This window comes from Miniopterus schreibersii (genome assembly GCF_964146895.1).
Source record: "Miniopterus schreibersii genome assembly, chromosome: 10".
NCBI lineage: Eukaryota > Metazoa > Chordata > Mammalia > Chiroptera > Miniopteridae > Miniopterus > Miniopterus schreibersii.
In genome coordinates, this window is record NC_138110.1 from 77,788,294 (window position 1) to 77,804,780 (window position 16,487).

The 16,487-nt window shown below is 38.3% G+C and overlaps 1 protein-coding gene across 1 annotated transcript in view; it reads right to left on the reverse strand.

Annotated features, from left to right (window-relative positions):
• CDH19 (cadherin 19) overlaps positions 1 to 16,487 on the reverse strand; it is a 46,881-nt gene that overhangs the window by 14,215 nt on the left and 16,179 nt on the right. The window contains exons 2-6 of the mRNA XM_081149421.1: positions 14,838 to 15,143; positions 11,777 to 12,071; positions 6,173 to 6,292; positions 3,485 to 3,649; positions 404 to 588 (exon numbers count right to left, since the gene is read on the reverse strand). Of these exons, the coding sequence (XP_081005547.1) occupies positions 404 to 588; positions 3,485 to 3,649; positions 6,173 to 6,292; positions 11,777 to 12,071; positions 14,838 to 15,029 (957 nt within the window). The 5' untranslated portion in view covers positions 15,030 to 15,143. The remainder of the gene's footprint in view (positions 1 to 403; positions 589 to 3,484; positions 3,650 to 6,172; positions 6,293 to 11,776; positions 12,072 to 14,837; positions 15,144 to 16,487) is intronic.

The following is a 16,487-nucleotide window of genomic DNA, read 5'->3' on the forward strand; positions in this document are numbered from 1 at the left end:
TCTCTCTGAAATCAATTAAAACAAACAAGCAAACAAAAAAAATACAAAATGTTTTGGGATAATAACTATATTTTTTAAATTAAGGTTAAAATTATATGTTTATTGGGTATAAGCGTCTTGTGGAATTAAGAATTAATTTCTTGTTATTTAAGAAACTTATTTTCAAAAAGTTTGCCCTCTATTTGAAATTTTTGAAATTTAAAAAATGTCCTACCTGCAATACAAGAAGCTCTGCAATAACTAAACCTCATCTCTAAACTCCTTGTTTCCCTAAATCAAGAATCACAGGTTCTCATTTCAATTAGTTAAAGAAGGACAACTAACTGCCCACACAAAATTATGGTGTGTATTTCCGATTTGATCTTGCATCATCCCGCAAAGCACACCGTTTTAATCTATCTACCTTCTTTAATATCACTATGCCTTCCTGGGTCTCGTTATCAGTGACGATGCCGAACGTCTGAGACGCGTCGTCTGCAATGCTGTAATCCATTTCTGCGTTCGCCCCGATGTCCTTGTCGTGGGCCGTGATGATTCCTATAGAAGCACCAGCGGGTGTAGATTCAGAGACATTCATGCTGTACAAACCTTCAAAAACAAAATCCAAGATACTTGTACAAATAGTTAACATAAGAATCTCACAATGATAGCATCCTTTATTTATGGCCTGGAGGAAACCCCATGCCTGCCCATTCCACCCCTTACCTGCCCCAACCTCCCTCTCTATACATATAAACTTCCTTCTTTTATTTTTACAATCCGGACATTTCCTTAATAAACTATTTGAGCATCTATTATTGGCTCCTAAGTATATCTTAGGAAGTCCTATTACCAGTACATATAATTTTCAAATTTCTATTCCTATAAATCCTTCTCAATATTCATGGATTTATTTTTTATTGTACCCTTCAACCACCCCAAATTAAATTTGATAAAAAGAGCTTTTCAATTTCACTCAAGCATCCTGATACCTAAAGTTACCAATAACTGCAAGAATGAATTAAAAAACGAGAGAGACTAAAAGAAAATAGTTGAGTTCCAAGTACGGTAGTTTGATGTGGAGATGTTGAGCCTGGGTTCCCGTAGCCACGGCAGAGGTGAAAAAGAAAGTTGGATCCATAAAATCTGGAAAGTGGGTGTAGCAGAAAAACTGTGTTGAAATGAGGTGACCCTACTGCTGCAGCCACAGTGAAATAATGGCAATTATCCTGGAAATGCAGAGATGCTAAATAGAAATAACTGAGCTCTTCTCCTTATTTTTGAGAAGTATTTTGCATAAAGCTGATAAAGAAGTAGCCATTCATGTATTATTATTTGTAATTCATGCTTAAATGTAGGAAATAATCCCATTAGTCAACACGCACGTTTTCAAATGAGTGTTGTTCGGGAGGGGAACAGGGACATCGTCTGAAGAACTGGGTAACCTTATGGTATCACGACCATGTCCTCCACACTCACATCTGATCGAAGTTAGTAAGACTCTCCTCGAACCTGAGGATTCTGGGTACCTAAGAGGATTTGAAAACTATTATCTCAGTTTCTTAATAACTGATAAATATTGTTTTTTTAAAAAAAACAAACTAAAAAAGCAGCAAAAGGTTCGAGGACTTTCTGTCTCAAGGAGCTTCTTTGAGAGCACTCTGCCTTCTAGTCTTCAGCTTGCCATTTCCCCTTCATCTGAATAGAATGTAGACTAGATTTATTCAACGAATTCAGCCAGTATTTCTCTACATGTATTATACGCCAATTATTTTATGAAGTTCTCAACATTTCAGACTTAATTAGACATTGTCTTCTTGCCTTCAGGGCATCTTCATGTTGTGGCGAGAGTCACAAACGCTACACAATTCATAACACAGAGATGAAGGTCGCACACTGCTTCCCCACTGCCTACCTGCCACCCAAAGAGGGGCTGTTTTGTTGACTCATAAAGAAAAGATGTAGCTCAAAGGGTACAAGGTTGCAATTATGTAGGATGAATACATTCCAGAAATCTAGAAGTGAGCGCTAGAAATGTAGAGCATGGTGGCTATAGTTAATGATACTGTATTATCTAATGGAAATTTGCTAAGGGAGTAGGTCTCAGGCGCTCTCACCACACACACACACACACACACACACACTGTGCAGAGATGGACAAGCTAATCAGTTTGACTGCAGTAATGATTTCACTGTGTATATATCAAGTTTTACACCCCAAATATTTACAATTTCTATTTTTAAAAAAACCACAGTGGCTACATACTTTAAACCAATAAAATTTAAAGTTGGATAATAGCACAGAAATAAAAGTTCAGAATTCTAATATTTCTTGAAAATTCAGAAAATCTGATAACCTAGGGCTGGCACAAATTGTCTACACTGAGTATTGTGTGCATCACTTAGGAGTGTGTGTGTGAGTGTGTGTGGGGTGGGGTGGGGCGTGTTTGTTCTGCTTCTTTCTTTGCTCCATGCTTATCAAATTTTCCTTCTACCATGATAATTGCTCATGATTTCTGGAAATTTTGCAAATATATTTCTGTAGCTAAGAAAGAATCCCCTGAAAAAGAAACTTCTTACAAAATAAATTCCTCCTAGGAGTGTCATAAGAAATTCTTTCTGAAGCACACCATGCAATTTAACTTACACTTACTACTTAAATTCTCAGAGCAGGTGTGACCTATTCTTGCTATAAATACATAAATGAATAAATAAATAAATAAATAAATAAATAAATAAATAAATAAATTATATACAATTTAAATCATTACTGGTAGTAGGTAGAAGAATGACTCCCAAAGTTATTTGTGTCTTCACTGCCAAAGATATGCAATAGAGAATTTACGTTTCAGATGGAATTAAGGTTGCTAATCAGTGGAACTTGAAATGTGGGCACAGTCTTGGCTTATCCAACTGGGCCCAATATAATTACATGTGTCCTTAAAAGTGGAAGAAGAAATAAAAGTGTGGGTCAGAGTGATGGCAGTGAGAGAAAAATGTGACACCTTGTGCTGCTTCTGAGATGTGTGACTATGTCCATAAACCAGAAAGAGGCATCTAGGAGCTAAGCACGTCCTCCAGGCGGCAGCCTTTAAGGAAACAGGGCCCTTTATCCTGCAAACACCGAATTCGGCCAACTCCCAAATCCAAGGGAATGGGAAGGTCTGCCCTAGAGCCCACAGAGAGGAGGGCAGCCCTGCAGACGGACCTGCACGATCCTACTTGGCCTGCAGGCACCCGTAGCAGACGTCCTTAAGTAATAAATTAGTGTTAAGACATGACGCTTGTGCTGATTAGTTAAAGAAGCAATTGAAAAATAACGCATTGCTCATTCATTTTATTTGACTTTTCACGCTAATGAAAATAGTCACACCGTAGAACAACTGAATTTATTTTATATCGTTTTAGTGCTGTAGCCGTGGTTTTAGAACGCAAACTAACATCTGCATATATTCAACATACTTATAACTACATTACAATAAAATTCAAGATGGTTTCCACTTACTTTTTTTAAATGTAGGTTTATTGTCATTCACATCAGAAAGCGTAACTAATACCCGCGTTGTTCCAGACAGTGCCCCGGGCAGACCGATCCTGTCTTTGGCTTGAACAATCACCCAGTACGCATCTACCAGTTCTCTGTCCATTTTAGAAGATGTTCTTATCACTCCTTTAAAATGTGATAAAACTCCAATTATTATTTTATTATTAATCATGGCATCTTCCTAGTTAATCCCAAGGATTCAATCATATTATCACTTTTGACACATTTCGAACTACTACAATGTGCCAGGCGCTGCTCTAGAGAAAAAAAACAATAATGATAGTAAGTTAAACAATGATTCTTCCCAGGCTTTCATGGGCCATCCCAATATTAAGGACACTAGCAGACCTTTAATAAAATCCCATTGAATGATAAACCACAGGTGGAGAAGACTGTATTAATTTTACCTCAATCTACTCTCTGCTGTCTCCTCTAACATAATATTACTGTGCTACAAGAAACTTCTCTCCTTCACTAAAAACTGTAATATCACCTTTTTTAAAAAAAAATTAAAAAGATAAAACAGATGACATTGTGACAGGGTTTTAATCGTGGATACAGTATTTCACAATTATAATCTATTATGTGAATCAGTATGAAACCGTCAAATATATTAAATAGATGCTGCTAGAACCTCCCTATATGTGACGCAACAGCAGCTTGTTTGATAGAAGCAAACGAGAAGAGTATTAGGGCTTCTGACTTAGGCTGCGATATACCCAAAGGTGTAGGGATCAGTCAAGCAGCGAGTAAGGGAACACAGAGGCTTCGCTCCCCACAGGGGCCTCCGTGAACTTCGCCTACTTGATTTTCAGCTTTTCTTCTCACCTTCAGACTGAACAAAGGACGGATCTGCCCAGATCCTCTGAACACGCCGACACTTACAGCTGCATTTTGGCCTTTGGCCCTCACGTATCCTGCTGCTCACCCGCCCCACCTCTCCCCCATCAATGCACTCCATCGCTTTAGCTAACGTGCTCAATATAGATTTTTTTAAAAACAGTGCTTAAATGGTCAAGAGGGTCGAGTATGGCCCAGTCCCTGCCTGTTCTTCAGAGAGCTCGCCGTCCGCTCGGCTCCTCTGTGCTTTTCCGCACCAGGCCCAAGCCTAAGAGCCTCAGCGCCCTCCCAGCTCAGGGACGGCTCCCCGCTCTTCCCGGGACCTGGGGCGCCCTTCCTCTCTCCGCCTTGGCCCCGGCTCAGCTCTGCCTCCTGGTTTCAGGGGACTCTGCCTTGAGCACACAGTAGAAAGTAGCCCTCGCTTTCTTTCTCTCATGGGACCTTGTGTGTTCCTCTTAGGGACAGTCACAAACTGAGCGTGTGTGCATTCACGAGCATCCCCGTGTTTAATATATATCTGTAAGTTCCAAGAGAGGAGTCCTTGTTTTGTTTTGTAGTTTTTGCTATTATTTCTCTAAGGGTGTAATGTTGGAAATCCAGTATGTTGTACAATGCCTGTTAACAGATTCGACCCCTCTCAAACAAGAATGGGTGGGGGAGTTAAAACCTAATGTCTTAAGGAATCCATTGCACGTATGGAAATAGCTTTTGGCCCATGCATCCCAAACAATAGAAACTGGGTACCATCCTTGGCAGAATTAAAAATATAGTCACTCAAGTCATATTTTTCAGAATCGGATTCTCTCAAGAAGCCTGATTGAGAAAGAAAAGCTGAGGCATTTAATAGCTAGCTGACAGTTGAATGAATCGATAACAAATGCTACAAGTCCAATAAAAGGCTCCAATTCTTTTAAGCTTTTCAGGCCACCAAGATGGAAATGCTAATTTGCCTCTCAATAACAAGCACAGAATTCTCCTTCTTTTGACACTTGCCATGTTCTTGGTGGTTAGTTACACACTTGCTTGTGTGGTTTTGTTTCTTTGTTTGTTTTCACTTTTAGAGACTAAAAGCTCTTAAAGGCAGGATTTATATGGGCTTAATCTCTGTTTTGGACATCACGACTGATATCTGTCAAATGAATTTGTGTCATAAAATCCTCATGTATTAAATTGACATATTTAAAAGAAGAGAAAAATTGTCCTATTTAGTTTATAAAGTATTTAATTGATTAATGGAAATTGGCAAAGCAATTTTAGAACTTTAATTTTTCAATCTAAATAAAAAAATACATAAAAATACAGAAATACGTTTTTTTGAAAGAGAAGGCCTCCAATCAGCTCCTACATCCAGCTGTCAATTCATGCTTAATGTTAGTTATTCTAATTGGGTTTTCCATGTATCTCATTGTGGGTTTAGTTTGCATTTCCACGATAATTCATGAGGTGAGCATTTTTAATACGCTTGTAGGTTTTTTGTATATCAACTTTTTGTCCATTTCTTGTCAAGTTCTTTCCCTCATATTTTCAATTGGGTTATCTGTCATTTTCTAATTGATTTACAAAAATCCTTACAGATGTCTCATCCCCCGTCTGCAAACCATTTGTGGTCCAGGTGCATAAAGTCCAATCTTTCAACCTTAGAAAAATCAGCTAAAAGATTAAAAATGATTAAATGTTTAAACTACAACCCCCCTTTTTTTGGATAACAACAGATCTGCAAAACAACATGCTTGTAAACTGAGAACTTTTGCTGTTGCATTTGCCTACTTAGAACCACGTTGAGCTGCACTTGATTTCATTCAGAAATACCTGTTGTTGGCTCAATGGAGAAATACGGTTGGCCACTGATGACACTGTACACGAGGCGAGCGTTATTGTTCGAAGAAGGGTCATCAGCGTCACTTGCTGTCACCTGGAAGACGAATGTTCCTGAAGAGAAAGCAAACAGTTACAAGAAATGAAGACTCTGGTCTTATTTGAACAATCAGTTCGATCCTGTAGCTCCTTCCTTCTTTAGCAAGGACAGTGATGAAAAACAATAAGAGACTAGTCCACCTCCTGGTTCTGAATTTCAAAACTATGTATAACGTCTATACAGACAAGAGAATATAACCTCGCACAGAATGGCTCTAATTCCCACACACAGTGTAGAGTTTTGAACATGATTAAATGTAACCGTTGAACAATCCATTACAATGTGTAATTCAGAATTTTCAAAGGTGTGTTATTAGCAGAGAAATCAGAAAATATTGGAAATACCTTCCTTCAAAAATCATGTTGTGATCAGCACCTCAAAAAAACTGGAGAATGTTGATGGAATATTAATAAAGATTATTCACATGAGCTTCAAATAGTATCAAGTTGAGGACGGGCATAACTATTTTGCCTGCTTAATTCCCTTCTATAAACTCTCTACTTGTGTAAAGAATTTTTTTTTTTAATTCAAAGCAAAATCTACCAGATATTGATAAGCATGGTCATTAAAATCCAGTCACAATCAATAGAAGTATAAAAAATAAGCACTTGTACATTTAAAAATAATGCAAAAATTAAATTTCTTTAAAAGTATTAAGCTTTTTAATTATCACTGTGGAATCTAGCATTCTGTGTCTTCTTGAAAATTTGCATTTATTGATACATGGTTTTCTGTCAGTAAGAATGGTAACACAAATAGGAAGTCAAGAAGCCTATGTGATTTTTTTACAGCTAGCATCATGGTTTTTTTTCACTATAATCAAATTTTATTAACTAAGAAACTCTAATAGAAAGCCCATCTATTCTTCAGTAATAAAATTGTTGAAACTTTACCCTGTCCCTTAATTTTATGTAATGTTTGCTATTTAAACTTAGTATTTTCATTAGTTATTTAACACTTGTTTTATACTGTGCAACTACTCAAAATGTAGACACTTTCACTTCAAGTGTTCTAACAACATATTCCTGCCATTTGTGACAATGTGTGAGAGCACTGAGGTAAGTAAGAGAAGTGAGAGAGAGAAAGACAAATGCTACATAATACCATGTGTGGAATCTAAAGGAGCTGAACCCATAAAAACAGAGGGTAGACTGCTGGTTACCAGGGGCTGGGGGTGGGGGGGGATTGGGGAGACATTGATCAAAAGGCACAAACTTGCACTTAAAAGATAAATTCTGGAGAACTAATGCACAACATATTGATTGTCGTCAAATATATTATAAACTTCAAAGTTGCTGAGACACTGCATCCCAAAGGCCTCACTACAAAAGGAAATGATAATTATGTGGTGTGATGGAGATGCTAGCGAATGCTACAGTGGTAATCAGGTCACAACATATAAATGTATCAAATCCATACATCATACACCTTAAACTTTCACAATGTAATATTAAAATTACATCTTAAGTAATTAATTAATTCTTGCAGTGATTGTGAAGTAATTTCAACAAAAGCCTTCTTAGGAACCATCAATTCAATCAACTGTATTGGGCAAGTTGTTCTTTTAACTACTCTTCTGTGGACTCACCCATTTACTCCCCCCCCTCCGTTTCCCATTTCATTCCTTTCCAGAGGGGTTTTCCACCCCCAGGTTCTAGAAGGAGACTACCTGTCCATAGCTTCAGGAATAACAGTCAAAATCATGGTATGGTTAGTTGGTGGCCAAAAGAAATTCTCAGTATTAAAGCTTTAGGCTTCCTAACACACTATTATTTTTCACACCCCATGGGAGAAGCTACAAGTAAAAAGTAGATACCGACCAATTTCATTCTAGCTTATTGGAACGCACACTAATAATATTATTTAAAGAAATTAAACATCAGGTAAACATTGGGTGGTAAACACACGATGCAATACATAGATGATGTGTCATAGAATTGTACATGTGAAACCTGTACAATTTTATTAACCAATGTCCCCCCAATAAATTTAATTAAAAATTGTGAAGTAAAAATAAATTAAAAATCAGGGACAAACGTTTCCAGGATTGTGTGCAAGGGAAAGCGACAATACCCCAGAATAGATATGTGTATATTAAATTTCCTCACCCTGAACTCCTACTATTCCATCTTAAGACGGCATCCTGTAATTAGAATTGGGTATTTGATGGCAACTCTTAAAAGTTTAAGTTGTCTAGATCCTTGAAATCGAAAGGAATGCAAACCAGAAGGGCAAATAGCCTCCTCTTGGGGGCAGAGGGTAGACTGGCCAGCGTGCCTTTCTGAGTGGGGTCCGCTTAGCTTGATCCGACATATCGTTTGTAAGTGCAAACAATTGCATTTGCTGCCTAAAGCTTTTCTTAAATCATTTTTTATCTATTCTTTTTAGTGGACAAAAGTTTAACTACAAAAAGTTGCTCTCTAGAATCACACAAATATTCACTAGAATAATTCTGGGCTGTATTATCATATCGATAGCTGATATTGTCTGCCAATATTACCCTTGAGAAACTTTTTCAAAAATGCAAGTTTAAAATGAGTTTTACCTTTCTAGCTAGTTTCTGAATCTTTAGAGCTATTGTTTTTGGAAAAGGACTTTATGAAAATAAATTTAAGATGGCATTTGACTTCGCCTATTTTATCCGGCACACTCTACTGCAAAAACGTATTGTTATGTAGGTCACACAAGATGTAAACTTGTACCAAGCGCCTGGGAGAAAAATCATAGTTTAGTTCTCTCGGAATCTTCATTTGCTGACATACTTTTTCATTTGTTCCTACACAGATAGAAAATGATAGTGATGGTATGTTAATATAAAGTACTTATTATATATGAGGAATTACATATAAATTGTGCTTTCTGTGATAATGTTGATATGTGCTAAAACTTATAAAACTACATAACCCTTTTTAATATTACAAGCACACTGGCAGCATCAATTATATTCCCAATGGTTTAGGCCTATTTATCCATCAAGAGTGAAACCTAATGTAAGAACAGAGTAACTCTGTCAATGTTGATTTATATGGATTTTAGTATAAACCAGAAGCATTAGAGGCCTGAATGATTCTCACCCAAATGTTGTTTAATGTTAGTAACAAAATCGTGTTAGATGGGGATGTCTCATATTTCACACGGAACGCTTCATCTTCTGGTGATTATGGGAGGCATCCAAACATAAAAATGGGAAAGAGTAATAAATTTTTATATGCAGACTAGTTTCTATATCATGTAAGCAAGAGAAGTTAGCAACCTGTGGCAAGAACGCTATGTATGTAAAGTTTGCATTGATTACAGAGAACCAAATAAACAGCACACCATGGCTTAATCTAGTGCTTAAATGCCAACTTTTGAACTGCAGATTTCAAAATGACTCATTTGTTTTTGTATGCAATGTTTTTGTTGTAAATTCAGTGGTAACAATATTAACAGGCTTTTCTTAGAATAAAGATATAAATTGCCTAACAGGAAAGGTATTTTTACTCGCATCTTTAGTACGAGTATACTTTGATTAATCTGGAACAAATTTATTGAGAGGATATCGACTTTTAGAATGGTCAAATCCGAAGTAACACAAATTAAACATTATTATTTTGACGTATAGTCTGAATCTGTGATTTTTGGTAACAACAAGAAGAGATATGATATTAGATAATCTAGTAAAAATATAATTTTCAGAAATCAAATCCATGGTGGAAATAGTGGTTTAATCCTTGCATCTGCTCACTCCTTCACACTGAGAACTCATTTTATTATTACAAGAATTATTAGTTATTTAGAAGTATTGATTGGCCCATCCTTACTGCATTTATAATTCAAATGCAATTACTTTACAACCTAGAAACTCTAAATGAAACTCAAGAAAGAGATGGCATTTCCCCCTTGTCCAAACATTCATTCATTTAATCATCCCAAACTCAGGTATTATATGACTCTTGTCCTATTACATCTTATATTTTTGAATGGAAGAAATATAATATTTGCAAATCCAGGATGACAAATGAGAAAGCAGAATGTCTTATCTTAATTCCACTAGGTAGTTCTAGTTTAAAAGTACCGCATTTCAAATGTAAACGTAATCAGTTACAAGCCCATCACTACTAGTAAATATATATTACTTGTAATAAATATTACTTGTTAAATAAGCAATAAGTGGTTTATAGTTTTCTTGGTTTTTAGATTCCTTTTAGTAGTCCACCAAATTCTAAGTTCAAAGTACAGGCTCAAATATAATAATTAGTAAAACCCAAATATATTTAAGAAAGACAAGAGAGAATAAAAAGTTTTCACTGGTTGCTTTGTAAGAAATACAATAGGTGTGCAGGGAGTTTGGAAGCAAGATGAACATTCTAGAACCTGCTAAATGACCATGGATATGGAAAGAAGATGAAGAATTAAAGATATATTCAAGTCAAATAAAGTCCACACTATCCATCAATTAAATATCGAGATTGAGGGAAACAGAAAAATCACCTATAATCTTATTAACTGGTTCCTTCAAAGCACAGTTAATGGCTGCGAGGCTGTTCCCGAGGGAGCGCATCTACCAAGGTCGCCAGCGCCGCAGAGACGTCCCGCTCTGTCCGCAGCGGGCAGGGCCCTGCCACCCGCTGGCCCCTCCACCCGGGACAGGGCGCCCAGTGCTCAGTGCTCTTGGGTGACTCCACCCAAAGCCCGAGCCCTGGCACCGCCACAGGCTGTATGAAAATCCCACAGATCGGCTAGGGTGACATGTACTAGAGCCTCTCGGGGCAGCGGTAAGTAGCCGAATATCCAAACACCGTACAGGCCAAACCCATGCCCTGTGAGCGCCCTGACATCAGCCAGGCGCCGCCTTGGTGCCCGAGGCAAGTGCTCACTGTACACGCCGGAGCCCCATCGAGGGCTCCCTCTCCAGCTCTGCAAAATGCCTCTCTGTGCCTCCTCTCCTCTCTCGAAAGTTCCACCCCTCTGCTCTCAATCCCTGCCCCGCCTCATGCACCACTGACAACACAGAAACCATCACTTACTACCTGGTTGGTTACCGATCAATGTGTGAACCTACCTGCACCGTCCCTCTGTTATTGCCCTAGATTTCATCGCTCTTTCTCTTCTCAAGAATAGTTTTCCAGCAGTCATATCCCTCTTATTTTGCTTCAAAAATACTCTCGTATCATCTCCTATAGTATATAACTATGCTATTAAATGCCCCATCGTAATACATGACTAAACTACACTTTTTAAAAATCCCTTTACCTTCATATCCCTCTATCTCCTGCCTCACATCTCTGTTTTCTCCCCGCAGCACAGCACCGTTAAAGTTGCTAAAGTAACTGTCACCTCCTTTCCTCCTTCCATTCATGCAATAGAATAATTTCCAACACACTGCAGTGATACTTAACATGCTTGTCCAAGGAAGTACAAATGTAGAGTTTTCAAATAATTCCAAAGCATATGCTCAAAACCTCAAATCTGTTTTCATTGCCCATCTATGTCTGATGTCAGTTGATATGTAATACCTTCTGGAGACATCTCAGGAACAGCAGCCTCGTAAGGTTCATGTAGGAATGTCGGTGCATTGTCATTGATGTCCATAACTCTGACGACAAACTCGGACTCAGGTTCCACGGGCTTTCCAGTAGTGATGTCTATTACTTGGGCTTTTAGAAAGTAGCAGGCCTGTTTCTCTCTATCAAGCTTCTGAGTCACATATAAGACACCTGTTGTTGCATTGACAAAAAAAATACTTCCAGCTCCGTCTCCCGAGATCGAGTACTTCAAAGACTTGGACCCATTGTGTAAATCAGATCTCAGCTGCAAGTGCAAAGAGCGATCGTTTAGCTTCCAGACATGTCAAAATGGACAAGTCAGTCATAATGGTTTTATTTTCTTGTCTGTTTATTATTCCTAAGTTAATAATTCCATACAACTCCCATATGATATAAATAAGTTATAATATTATTTTTTAGAATAATTTTAATTAAATTTATTGGGGTGACAGTGGTTAATATGAACATATAGGTTTCAGGTGTGGGTTTCTCTGTTACAAGGTCTGTACATTGCACTGTGTGCCCACCACCCAAAGTCATATCTTCTCCTGTCACTATATATTAGGACCTTTTACCCCACATACATTAAATCCTATCTCCAGGCATATTCTACTCAATTCTCAAATATACCTGTTCTTCTTGTGCTCCTATTCTATTTATTTTTTAAAAACAAAGTAAATCTGTTTATCACTCATAGTTTTAATGTCATTTTTAATTTTAGATATAAAAAACAAGGGTTATTATGATATAGGTAACATCTGTTTTATGTTTTTTCATATCTAAATTATTTTTACATAAGCTCCTAATTATTGTGAATCTACGGTTTTCTTGTTTTATTACTTATGAATATGCTTATCTTCAAAGTAAGAGCTTCTCTGAAATTTTACAAAGTGAACTAAGAAACACAACCTTAAATTTATAACTTTCTGATAGCTCAAGGTACAATGTATTTATTCTGGACTAATTAATAAACTTGTCTGAGTGATTGGGGATAATATCTGAAGATATCTAAAACAACTAATTTTAGTAATTTTAATAATGTGTTGAGTATCCCTGTCATGCAATAAAAGAACCAAATTGGTACTTCTAATAAAAAGGTAATGAAAAGTTCTAGCTCTTTTAATTGAACAATTTATTATCATAAAACAAAAAGGAAGTCTCAATGACCTAATAATAATAAATTAAGGAAAACAAATGTCCTCTCAAATAAATATATCATATCGAAGCAAAGCATGTCCCATGGTTTTCAAATATCATTTTGATATAGTTTGAAAATTTGATTAAATATTGGAATGAAAATAAGTCAAATTTAGTAATGAATGCATGCATTTCAAGTGCATTTATACGTAATTTTCATAGATCGGTGAGCTTGATCTTTCTAAGGACCCAGATTTAAGGAAAAAAAAATTTTAAATAAATTTTTTTTTTTTTTTAATCTGCCTCTTAATGTCACAAGATGCATCAGTTAAACACATTTCAATTTCATGGATTCTAGTATTATAAAATCCCTCTATTCCCATTCAAAAACCATTTTCTCAATGAGGCAGTTATTATCAATTTGGCAAATCAACATGACTTTAAATTTTTATTTAATTTTGTTTTCCAAACTTAATCGCTATTAACAAATAGATCGAAAAGAAAGTTACGTTGGACATACCAGCTACATTTTATTTTTACCAGCTATTTAGTTACAAGCACCTAAACATTCATCATTAGACTCTTTTAAACTAGTTATCTGTATGTTATTTAAGCCTAATGAGGTTGTTTAGAGGGAAAACACCATATTTTCATAACTATGTTTACAGAATGCAAAAATAGGCAAAACCAATTGCCATGTGAAAGGGGGGAAAAAGGGAAATTTGTGTAGGGAGCAGAGGAACAAAAACTAGAAAATGTGAGAGCCGGGGAGCAGTCCCTGCTCTGACTGCACCACTGCATTTCCATACAGAGCCTCACTCACTAAGTCACCAGCCCCTGTTGGCCTGTCACCCCTTTCAATGAATGGGGAGCGTGATGAGTCCCCGGTAAATGTAGCTGGAGAGGCTCGGTGAAGTAGTAGACACTTGACTACAGGCCTCACCTGTGGCCTCCTGCCTGCGATTTACCTGCGGTCACCTTAGAAAACAAAAAGGGGTGAGAACTGCTACTTGAGGGACACACATGCACGCGCAGTTTGACATCTCTGCCTGCGATCTCCCTGTAAGCCTTTGGTCGCATGTCGCACAGGCATTGAGAGGAGGGGACAGGTGAGCTGGGACGGAATCTGGACAGCGGGCTACCCCTGCAGCCCCCCGAAAGGGCTGGAAGAGAGGGTGAATGGCATTGAGTGCTCCGCCCTTTGGGCCCAATTAAATTTCAGTGCCAGTCCATTAGTGGCCACACCTCCTTCCGTTCATTCAGCTAGAGAAGGAGCTTTACAGAGCAGGACATGATATTTCAATTACCTGTTTACAGAAAATCAAAGAATAATAAAAACCAAAAGCATAAATAGGAAATGGTCTTTCCCATTAAGGACATTCCCTTAAAATATATTCTAATAAGAAAGTGAAAATAATTACTCTTTGTGCTTCGACCTCACTAATCAAATGAAGCACGTAGGCCCTTGAAGCTACTCAACTGCAACAGGAACTGGTATTAACCTGCTCCATTAAAATGAACGAGGTATCTATCAGCACCTACTTAGCATGACAGAAAACCAGGCCAAACACCCCTGGTAACGTTATTGTCCTCGGTGAGGTTGCTTTGAACCATTACCAAAAATAACACCATCCAATTTCCAGGTGTCCATAACGAGGCTGTGTTCTCACGGGGGAGACTCAAGGGAAACGGGGAACCAGAGCTTTCCCTCCTCCGCAAGCTTTTGTGGGTACTTTAGGTGCTAACCAACCTGAAGCAATTACTTATGCTGGCTCTGGGAGTTTCCTAATGCTTCTACTGAGAAAATTTAGACTTCACCAAATACCCAAACTCTCCACTCAGTTCTTTAGATTTCTACAAGGTCATTTCCTGTAACATCTCAGAAAATCAGTACCCAGCCGAAGGGCTGCCTGGTCACGTTCAATTCCTCTTCCACAAAGAACGTGTTCCAGGCCCAGTAGCGCTTCTCTCTGCCGCGGGGCCCCTCGGGGGGCATGTCCCTCGTCTCACAGTCTCCCGTCGCTGTGACGCGAGGCCAGAGGACAGGAGTCCCCAACAGAAGGGGGAGAAATAAGCAACGGTTCATTCTGCTCTTTTGATGCCAGCTGCTTGACAGTCTTTAGAAGAAACAGTTCCGTTGCAAAGGAAAATCTTAGGTTCCTGTATAATCTCTTTAAAATCCGAAGTATCTTTCACATTCCTAGAGAACAAGACACAAAACAAAGTTGGCTGTGTTAAAAATAACGTTTTCTCACATAATTGCTCAGGTAAAGATACATTCCCGCATTCATAAAAATGGAACAAAAATACACATTTAATTTCTGTTTCAGTTAAACCAGTTAATTATATTCTGTAGGCCCGCAATAGCTTGAACAGGAGAGTGGGACACTTCTGCTCAGGCACTGCCAGGCGTAAGCTGTGGTCAAATCAGCCTGAAGGTTGGACAGTTGCTCTGGCATCTCCTTGATTGACAGCTGATATTCAGACTTTTTAAAAACACTTACTGGCATAACATTGGTCAATAGGATCATATGGTAGATTTCTATGATACAAAATCTGTATCTGTGCCCACCACCCTAAGTCATATCTTCTCCCGTCACCACATATTAAGATCCCTTCTCCTCTTACCCCCCACCCCTTCCCTCTGGCAACCACCACATGCTGTTTGTGTCCATGAGTTTCAGTTTATATCCCACGTACGAGTGAAATCCTGTGGTCCTTAGCTTTTTCTGACGGCTTATTTTACTTCGCATAATATTCTCGGGGTCCGCCCATGTTGTTGCAAATGGCAGCATTTCATCTTTCTAATGGCTGAGTAGTATCCGCCGTGTGCATGTCCCACATCTTCTCTACCCAGCCCTCGATCGCAGGACACGTGGGTTGTCTCCATGTCTTGGCCACTGTGACTAATGCTGCAGTGAACACAGGGGTGCATGTATCTTTGCAAATACATGTTTTTGAGTTTTTTTGGGTGTATACCCAGGAGGATTGCTGGGTCATATAGTAACTCTATTCTTAATTTTCTTTAGGAACTGCCAGACTGTTTTCCATAGTGGCTGTACCAGCCTACATTCCCCCAGCAATGAATGAAGGTTCCCTTCTCTCCACAGCTTCTCCAACACTTGTTATTACTTGTATTGTCAGTAACGGCTATTCTTTTTTTTTTTTAATCTTCACTGAGTATATTTTTTTCATTGCTTTTCAGAGTGGAAGGGAAAAAGAGAGAAAGAGAGAGAGGCATAGATGAGAGAGACACATCAATTGGTTGCCTCCTGCACATGCTCCAACTAGGGCCAGGGATTGAACCTGCAACCAAGGTACATGCCCTTGGCCGGAGCTGGACCTGGGACCCTTCAGTCCTCGGACCCATATTCTAACCACTGAGCCAAACTGGATAGGGCGATCTTAGCCACAGGTGTGAGGTGGTGTCTCATTGTAGTTTTGATTTGCATTTCCCTAATTGCTAGTGAGGTTGAGCATCTTTTCATATCTCTGTTGGCCATTTGTATGTCTTATTGGGAGAGGTTCCTGTCTGGGTCCTCTG